Source organism: Clupea harengus, chromosome 2 (genome assembly GCF_900700415.2).
Source record: "Clupea harengus chromosome 2, Ch_v2.0.2, whole genome shotgun sequence".
Lineage (NCBI taxonomy): Eukaryota > Metazoa > Chordata > Actinopteri > Clupeiformes > Clupeidae > Clupea > Clupea harengus.
The window spans coordinates 12,100,800-12,110,799 of NC_045153.1; the positions used below are offsets into that span (position 1 = coordinate 12,100,800).

The 10,000-nt window shown below is 48.7% G+C and overlaps 1 protein-coding gene across 1 annotated transcript in view; it reads left to right on the forward strand.

The window, feature by feature from the left end:
* The window catches only part of LOC105904639 (immunoglobulin superfamily member 3-like), a 155,649-nt gene that overhangs the window by 33,659 nt on the left and 111,990 nt on the right, over positions 1-10,000 (forward strand). The window contains 1 exon segment of the mRNA XM_031582787.2: positions 4,820-5,206. Within this exon segment, the coding sequence (XP_031438647.1) occupies positions 4,820-5,206 (387 nt within the window).

Genomic DNA, 10,000 nt, shown 5'->3' on the forward strand with positions numbered 1-10,000 from the left:
CTCTCTCTCTCTCTCTCTCTCTCTCTCTCTCTCTCTCTCTCTCTCTTTCTTTTTCAAACTCACTTACACACACACACACACACACACACACACACACACACACACACACACACACACACACACTGAATATACACACACATAACTTGAGAGGAAAGCACATTCTCTTAGCGGGAGCATCACACAGAGCCCAAACTAGCTGACACTTCTTGCCCACTCTGTGTGTTCCCTGTGCCGGAAGAGACAGCGGCGTTTGGCTTTAAACACTCAGTATTTAGTGTGGGATCCATTTTTAATGCCTTGAGAGGAGGGGAGTGCTCTGATGGCCCATTGCAGTAGAGTGGCCCATTGAAGAGTACTCCAGAAATGCCAGGAACTCTTTGGAACAAAGCGGTTCCTTGATCCGATGATACGGGTCAAATCCGGGCCCGGAACTCTTCTGAGGTCCTTGTGCAATTTGGGTTAGAGTAGTCACCCCTTTCCATCCTTGAGGCCATGGTCCCTCCACTCCGACAACAAACGCCTGAGAGCCAGGCTTGCTTGTCGTGGCAGTCAGAGCACACACTCAACCATGGAGATGGTACTCAGGCACGGGCTCCTTATCTCAGATCCTGGGGCAGATAGGTACGTCAGGTCCAGAGAGTCTACAAAGCGTCCTCTCGCTCTGTTGGTGGGTAGAAGCTTCCAGAAGAGGCCTGTGATGCGGACCCACGTGGGTCAGACTCTTCCCACACATCTCCCGAGACGACGGCGATGACGTCGCCCTCCGAGGCGTTTGATTGGTCGGGCGGCCAGTCGGTTGGGCGGCATGACAGATTGTTGCGATGACTCAGTGATTTGATTGATTGATTTGTCACGCTTGTTTACAGAGCCCCTCGAAATGCCATCGTGGGAGTTTGCATTCTGCTTGATTAGATGCCATATGGTTCATCTGTAACAATTCCATTGAGTCATTACAAGGGGGGCTGCTCCTAACAGGGCCGCTGACGTGCCCATCCATATGGAATACAGTGGAGCTATTTTTACTGTCTCAATAGAGACACGATGAAAAGACACTGTTCCATTAATACTCTCCATTCACCTTGTTTTCTTTTTTTCTCAGACAAAAAAATTCAAACTAGTTTACCGTACTTGATTAATAAAAAAGAAGAAGAAGAAGAAAAAAAAAAGATACCCGCTCAAAAAAGGACATTTATTTGCTTACGCTTTTGTTGTAGCTTTGGAAGCGCGGAAGAATTGTATTGCCTTTGGTGCCTCTTGTTGCTCTGCTGCCCAGGCTACAGGTGCACAATATCACCTGTGTGGCCCCAGGTGGTGGGTGGCCATGCTAACATTGAATTTATATGCCACTTCAGTGCACATCCCCCCCGCTCTCTGTAATACAATGGAGCAAAGCTATCTACTCAGAACCCAGGAGAACGGGGCCTATTACATTTTATTTACACAAAAAATAAAGTGCCCAGCCGCTGTGGGTGAAATGGGAAATGTGTGTGTGTGTGTGTGTGTGTGAGAGAGTGAGATGGTGTTTTGCCTGACACAGGTTTAATGGTTTTGCCCTCTGGGCGAGCTCTGTGCCTGCGGTGAATTCCATTGTTTTTGTTATTATTTACTTTGGCAGGGACGTGTTAGCCTAAGATGAGCTGTCAGTGTGCGTGTGTGGAACATCGTCATGATGCCTCTGCAGGTGCTTGGAGAGGATGACACACACACATACACACACACACACACACAAACACCTATAGAAAAAAACATTCGCACAAACACAAAAACAGCTACAAGCACGCAGACATAAATGCACACACACAAACACACACACACACTAGATTTATTTCTTGCTTTGCTCACCTCTCTCTGTCTGCTGCCAGTGTGTCCCAGATTCGGTAGCGCAGGTGAGTGAGTGTAGATCAGATGATCAAATGGGATTTATCCTGGGGTAGGAGACGTCTTCAGACTGCAGAAAAAAAATCATATATCCCCCTATATGAGGCACAGATTAGATTTTTTGGCGGCAGTCTGAGCAGCAAAAAGTCGCACGGAACTGCATTTTTCATATGTGGAAATAAATGGGATATATCTGCATGTGGCCCGTGTGTGATTGCGGTCTGAACTACGCTACGGAATCCTGTCATTTCATGTCACCAGACTGTGCCTGACGTCAAAGCGAAAGTTTCGCTTCATCATAATTATGTGAACACGTGTGCCCTTGTCTACGGAGAAAGAACAAACTAAAGCCAGAGAGGCAGCGGCAGCGTGTTTTAGTCACTCGTGTTCGTCTTGTGCGCTTCATAATGAGTTTGAACATGTGCTTGCGTCCGCAGAACACAGAACTAGCGCAGCACCGCCGTGATTATTACTGCCTTCTCCTACACTGAGAATGTGTGTATGTGCTTTCACACGTGTGAGAGAGAGAGAGAGAGAGAGAGAGAGAGAGAGAGAGAGAGAGAGAGAGAGAGAGAGAGAGAGAGAGAGAGAGAGAGAGAGAGAGAGAGAGAGAGAGAGAGAGAGAGAGAGAGAGAGAGAGAGAGAGAGAGAGAGAGAGAGAGAGAGAGAGACACAGCAGAGACACAGCAGAGACACAGCAGAGACACAGCAGAGACACAGCAGAGACACAGCAGAGACACAGCAGAGACACAGCAGAGACACAGAGACGCTCCTCACTCCTCTAACCTGGTGTCCTCTCTCAGGTGGACATGACTGCTCTCAGTGTCCACGTCTGTCTGTGTGTGTGTCTCTCTCTCTCTCTCTCTCTCTCTCTCTCTCTCGCTCTGTCCTGTGTCTCTCTCTCTCTCTTGTGTGTCTCTCTCTCTGTCTTCTCTCTTTCTATCTCTGTCCCGTCTCTCTCTCTCTCTCTCTCTCTCTCTCTCTCTCTCTGTCTCTCTCTCTCTCATTCCCTCTTTGTCCTCTCTCTCTGTCTTCTCTCTCTCTCTGTCCTGTCTCTCTCTCTCTTTCCTTGACTGACAGGAGCCCATCTGCTACATCTGGTAATAGCGCACTCGGCAGGGAAACTGCAGTCCCTCTCATTATTCCCCCCTCCACAACATGAAGGAGTGGTTGTTTGAGTGTCAGCTCTGCCCACAGGGACTCTGAGAAGTTCAGTGTGTGTGTGTGTGTGTGTGTGTGTGTGTGTGTGTGTGGGAGAGAGAGAGTTACAGGAGAGAGTGTTTTTATACCCCATGCATTTTGGAATTGCCTCTCTGAGGTGGTTTGTTTGTTCATGAGGAGAGACTTACGTTAGCTGAAGTTCAATCTGAGATTGCACAACAGAGATGAAGGAACAACACACACACACACACACACACACACACACACACACACATGCACACACTCACTCACCCCAATATGCTCACACACCTGCTGACACACTGATATAAATGTCTCTCTCTGTGGCGTACACACACATCCAGATGGACCAGCCTTGCACTTTCAGCAGCTTGGAGAGTGGGACGGCGTTTTTATGACTCGTGCTTTTCAATGATTCAAGTCAACCTGTTCAATTTCAGCCTGTGCTGATGTTCTCCATAACGGCACCATTTAGTCTCCATCTCCCCCAGTTCTGAAGAAGGCCGCCTCATCAGTAACCCTGGTGGTAGAGGACTATATTGTGTAGGACACTAGATATAGTACTTATTTCCATCGCTTTTCTATATGATTTCGATCACATTTCTATCTTTTTACAGAAAAGGGACTTTTATAGAGTTTAATCGGCACTTTCATATGTGTAGGAAGTGCCGGTAAAAGCCTCAGGAAGTGATGTCATGATTGTTACCATGTAATTGGTTTACTAAGGCCACATTAGTTTGTGTGTGTGTGTGTGAGAGAGACTTGTCACGCGCATGTTTAGTGCGGCTGAGAACACGATGTGGTCTCACCTTGAGAGCTCTGATTGAGAGTGTTTGTAACCTGGAATGGCCTGCCCATTATCTCCGACCCCTTTTACTGGGATTCTGTCAAAGGGTTGAACGAGGCCACCTGCATTTCCCAAAAATCAATCACGTCGATTCAAGTGCTTCAGAGCGACAGACACCTGCCCGTGAGTGCCTGTGAGGGTATGTGTGTGTGTGTGAGTGTGCGTGTGTATTTGTGTTAGAGAGTGTGTGTCTGTGTGTTTCTCTCTAATCCTCAGAGAAGTTGACTCACCGCAGAGGCGGTTTTCTGCCGAGTTAGTTGAGTGCTTTAGCCTGATGGGCGCTGTGGCAAACTCGAGGGGTTGTGCTTAGCCCGTGATGTGTTGGTGTGCCGCCCGGCCCTCCAGGTCATGGACACGCTGTAAACAAAGCAGATTCACCCCCTCCCCCACCCACACACCCACCCAAGTCCTCAGTTACAACCCCCCCCCCCCCCCAATCAAGGGCCCAATCAAACTAGAGAGGTCTGTGGAGAGAGAGAGAGAGAGAGAGAGAGCGAGAGAGAGGTACTTGAGATGCGGCAGAGGAGACTGGGCAATGTTGAGCTCTTCCTTCCACTTCCTGTATCTAGTCACGTTTATTCTCTTGATATCTTAGTTTCCCGATCATCCATACAATTCAACACCGGTCTTTCTGTCTATCACTTTACTCCCTCTCTCTACGCCCCCAATGCTCCAATTACATTTCAAACAAATGAATGCAATAGACATACAATACGACAAATAATATGTGTATATATATATATACATATAATACAGAAATAATAATATATATATAATACAGAAAAATCACACTCTCTTTCTCGCCCTCTTTTTCTTATTTGGGTTTGACCAGTAATATATTATAAGTAATAGTTTTTTGATAATAAAAGTTTTTTTTGTTAAAATGTAAAACTTCTCTCTCTTCCTCTTCCTCAGTGGGCCTGAGCCCTGGCTGGGCCAAGCGCGTGGTGACGGTGCAGAGCGGCGCCCTGGTGCGGACGGAAGGCTCGCACGCCACCATCTGGTGCAACGTGACGGGCTACAAGGAGGGCAAGGAGCAGGACTTCGAGTGGTCCATGTACCTGCCGTCGGTGCCAGACCGCGAGATCCGCATCGTGAGCACGGCGCAGCCCAACTACGCCTACGCCATCTTCGCCCAGCGCGTCAACGCCAAGGAGATCTACGTGGAGCGCCTGAGCGGCGACTCTGCGCTCCTCCACATCACCAAACTGGAGGCCAAGGACCAGGGCCTGTTCGAGTGCTACACGCCCAACACCGACGGCCAGTTCCTGGGCTCCTACAGCGCACGCACCAACCTCACCGGTGAGTCATCAGTGAGACCCAGCGGGGGAATGTGAGTGGGCACGGGCTGTTGAGTGGCTGTTGTTATATTCACTGCTGAGTGTCAAGATGTCCAGTCATTGCGTTCATCTGTTCAAATAATATATCCTCGGTTGAGTGGTGAGTGGTGAGAGTAGTGTGTTGCTTTCCATTGTAAAACTCACCACGTTGATCATTTTGTGAAACTCTTTGAGTTGTGATTGGAAGAATGTGGTTGTAAAGAATGAGGTTGGGCTTTGGTCGTTAAAAATCAGCACTTAGGGCCAACGTCTTTTTCTTAAACTCATCAATTAGCTCATTTAAGTCCTCGTTTCAGTGACAACCTCCTCAGTTTTACCTGTAGTCATAGCGGCGCTGTGAAGAGCCGCCGTGCTCCTGGCACCTTCTTGTCTCCATTAGCCTGGCTAACGACGCTCCTTTAATTGGACCTCCCCCCCTATTAATTAGTGGAGTTGGAGTGCTTGAGTGGGTTTAATAGTTTGAGTATTAGTCATCTTTTTTTATCTTTCCTTTTTGTCTTTTCTATCTTTTTTTTTTTTTTCTGAGGGAAAGCTGGCGCTAAGATAAAGTAAGCTACTGTCTGGGAGCCAATCCATCTGTGTCAGTCAGTGGGAGCACGCACGCACGCACGCACAAACACACACGCACACACACACACACACACACACACACACACACATACATACACACACGCACGCACACACAGATATACAGAGACTAAACCACTAAACAGTCCCATATGCTTATACACAAATACACAAAAACACTACATGCACCACACACACACACACACACACACACACACACATATATTCACTCACTCCCACACCACACCACACACACACACACACACACACACACACACACACACACACACACACACACATACACACGCACCCCAATCAGCTCACTTCTCCCCTGGTCATCAGATCATCATTAGCTGTGTTCATCAGAGCTGGGGGATGATTAAAGCTCTTCATCAGCTCATCCATCTCCCTACTGTGCCTCTCTCAGCCTGGGTGCCATCAGCTCAGCCTCAGCCTCATCCCCAGCCCTGTGTGCATAGTCCCTGTCCCTGTCCCTGTCCCTGTGTGCATAGTCCCTGTCCCTGTCCCTGTCCCTGTCCCTGTCCCTGTCCCTGTCCCTGTGTGCATAGTCCCTGTCCCAGTCCCAGTCCATAGTCTCAGGTCCCCTAGCCTCTCTCTGTCTTTGGTCTCTGTCCCTGCCTCTGTCCATGTCCCTGTCCATGTGCCTGGTCTCTGGTGCCTGCGGTGGACTGGAGGGTAGATGTCTGCTGTATGCTTTTACTGTCTGTCTGAATACGCGAGAGGAAGACTGAATGTGTGTGTGTGTCTGTGTCTTTGTCCCACATAGCCATACACACACACAGGCACACACACACACAGGCACACACACACACAGACACTCACACACACACAGGCACTCACACACACACAGGCACACACGCACACAGGCACACACACACACAGGCACACACACACACACTTACGAAGAGAGAACAGGTGCTTCTCAGTTAGTCAGCCTTTTCTACACTAGCCTGCACGCTTCTCATATTTACTATAAATACTGGGCTCCCATCCAGCACTGTGTGTGAGGGAGAGGGAGCGTGTGTGTGCGCATGTGTTTGCACGTGTGTGTGTGTGTGAGTGTGCGTGCAAGATGTCTTTTAATATCACTTCTCTGTGTGTGTCTGTGTGTGCATTTGTGTTTTTTTTTTTTTTTTTTGCTTGTCTGTGTGTGTGTATGCGGGTCGTGATGAGGCGTGGTACCTGGAAGCTTTTCCACACACCCCCTCACCACCATCACCCCCCCCCCCCCATCCCGCCCTCTCCTCAGCCCCTACCGAGAGCCACCTGTCCCTGACCAGACCCTGCTCCTCCGTCCCCTCCCCCCATCCGGCAGGCCAGCCAACGGGCACACACACAACCACAGGCTCCCAGCCACCGCTAACCCGAGCAGAGAGGCTAGCTAGGCCACGGCTGACAGCGCCACGCCTACGCACACACACACTGACACACACACGCTAACGCTAGCCACTAACCCAACACTCATGCCATCCGCATGGTCAGGGAATGTTAGAGGATTATAATCATCAGTAAATCTATAAATATCCTCTCTTAAGAAATGAGGAAAAGATGTCTTGGTACAGTCTTATGTAGAACCACACTAACAGACTCTGCTGTAGTAGACCAGCTGGAGATGGGCCGTACCAGAAGCAGCAGTCACTCGAGGGGAAAGGCTAACTGTGCCAACATGGCCGCAAGCCTGTGCTCCTCGCCTGACACTGTAGCCAGTGAGTCGTTGGCCTGTGGTCTGCCTACGAGGCATGTCTGTTTCAGCGGCTCTGAAACACAGTGAAGGATCCACTGTCCCTGATTGCGGTTGACCCAGGAATGGATTTCCGGCCTAGCTTAGCAGTGTTGTCCTGGATCTGACCCGTTAGAAGCTTGTGTGTGTGTGTGTGTGTGTGTGTCTTTAGGAACGCACGCACGCACGCACTGATAAATGCACATACTGGAAAGTGCTGGAAGACACTCTGGATGAAGGGCGGCTCCTAAATCAAATCAATGGAAATGCAATGTGTCCACTAATGACTCTTAATACTTCCTCCGTGAGGAGTGGAGAGTATCAAATAATATATATATTTTTTTATTTAACACTGCACTTTACTGTACTTCACTTTGATGTACTGGCATATGCGTTACTATCATATAACGCACTCTAGCCCGCACCCCCACCCCTGTCTCGCACAGAAGCGCTAGTCAGCGCAATCCCAGTCCTTCTACCCCCGGCCTCGGCGGAGCCAGAGACTTTTATGGTATTATTCACCATAACGGGGGTGACTGCCCCTCTGTGAACGCAGGATATTACGAAACCTTTATGTGTCTTTCTTTTGTTTAAGGGGGTACTAGAATATGCTGTCGTATAGCCGTTGTGCTATATATATTATGCTGATCTGTGCTATACACTTGTGTATTGTGCACCGTGTTGTGCTGTAGGATGTTGTTATAAATGTTTTTTTTATTTAATCAAACGGTTCCTGTTGGCCGCCTGGGAGAGGGGGAGTCCAGGAACTCCAAAGGCTTGTGTTTGATCAAATAGATGCCTTGTTTTGTAGCAGAAGCCATTTTGGAGAAAAGTGGCCGCTAAGTGAATATAATGTAAATGGAATGTAAATATAATGTGAATGTAAGTGTAAAGGCCATAGAGCTGTGTGAAGAGGGGCCGCTTCACTGCTATATATATAGGGTAATGTGCTGCTTTAGTGCTGTCAGTGCCTTCTTCCGGTGGGCCGGCCTCTGCCGTTTACACTCTGGTGAGAACAGGTGTGTGTGTGTGTGTGTGTGTGTGTGTGTGTGTGTGTGTGTGTGTGTGTGTGTGTGTGTGTGTGTGTGTGTGTGTGTGTGTGTGTGTGTGAGAGGGTGGACTTGGTGTCCAGCAGTGTTGCTCTCTGACCTGATTTCCTTGTGTGTCACCTGGCTGACCCCTTCACCCTTTCTCTTTCTCTCTCTCTCACACACACACAGACACACACACACACACACACACACACACACACTTTCTCACTCACTCACTCTGCATTCCCACACTGTCTTCCCTTCCCACGGAGTGTCTGCACAACTGTTCAGCTTGGGAATGCCACCCCCTGCTATTTCCTATCACTCCACACACACACACACACACACACACACACACACACACACACACACACAGACGGTCTGCTGTAAAACTTTTCCTCAGTCACGTCTCTATCACACCACACTGTGGGAGATTCCACCCAGATGACAAGTTAAGGTCAAAGGTCGTGTCAGAAGCTGGTGGGGAGCTGAGGAGCGTGCAGTGGAGCCCTGCTCTCTGAACACGCCAAGTCTGTCCAGGAGACATCCAGCTTCTGTGTGTGTGTGTGTGTTCAGCTGGTTAAGAGATGTATGTGTGTGTTTGATTAGCTTGTTGTTGGGATACAGTGGCAGGTGTGTTTAATGTCTGAAATAATGGTCAGCCTCTCTGTTCAATGAAATAATGAATAAGGAGCCGACTTTGGTGTGATCAGACAATTTTGTTCCTGACTGAGAGAGATAGTGTGTGTTTGGGTGCATGCCTGTGTCGCAATCTGTGTGTGCACGCTTCAACAAGGAAACTGTTTGTTCTTTTGTGTGGGAACAGCATCTAAAGAGATAGGGAGTGGTTATAGAGGTTTTATCTATCTATCTCTCTCTGTGTGTGTGTGTGTGTGTGTGTGTGTGTGTGTGTGTGTGTTAAAGCGTTGAGTGTTTTAAGCCGTGGTGTTCGGTGCAGTATGTGGGCCCTGCAGTAGAGTGTAGTGTAGTAGGGCCAGGCCAGGCCTGCTGATTATCAGGTGTATATATAGCCACGGTGCTGAGGTGTGTGTGAGGAGAGAGAGGAGAGAGGAGAGGAGAGGAGAGGAGAGGCTGACCCCATAACCCACTTCCCCACACGACCTCCAACCTACTACTGCGCTAGTCTTTTTGTCCTCTTCCTCTCTCTTTCTCATTCTCTCTCCTTTTGTTCTTTCTTTCTTTCGCTCTCTCTTTCGGTTTCTGTTTTTCTTCTCTCTCTATCACCCCAGCGCCAACTTTCTACAACAGCTGCAGATGTCTGCACACTCAGAAGCAATACTCAGTACTCACACACACAAATGTTCTCTCTCATACACACACACACACACACACATACACGCGCACACACACTGTAAATTGAAAAGCTTTCTCCGTCCGGGGTGGTAGATTCATACCT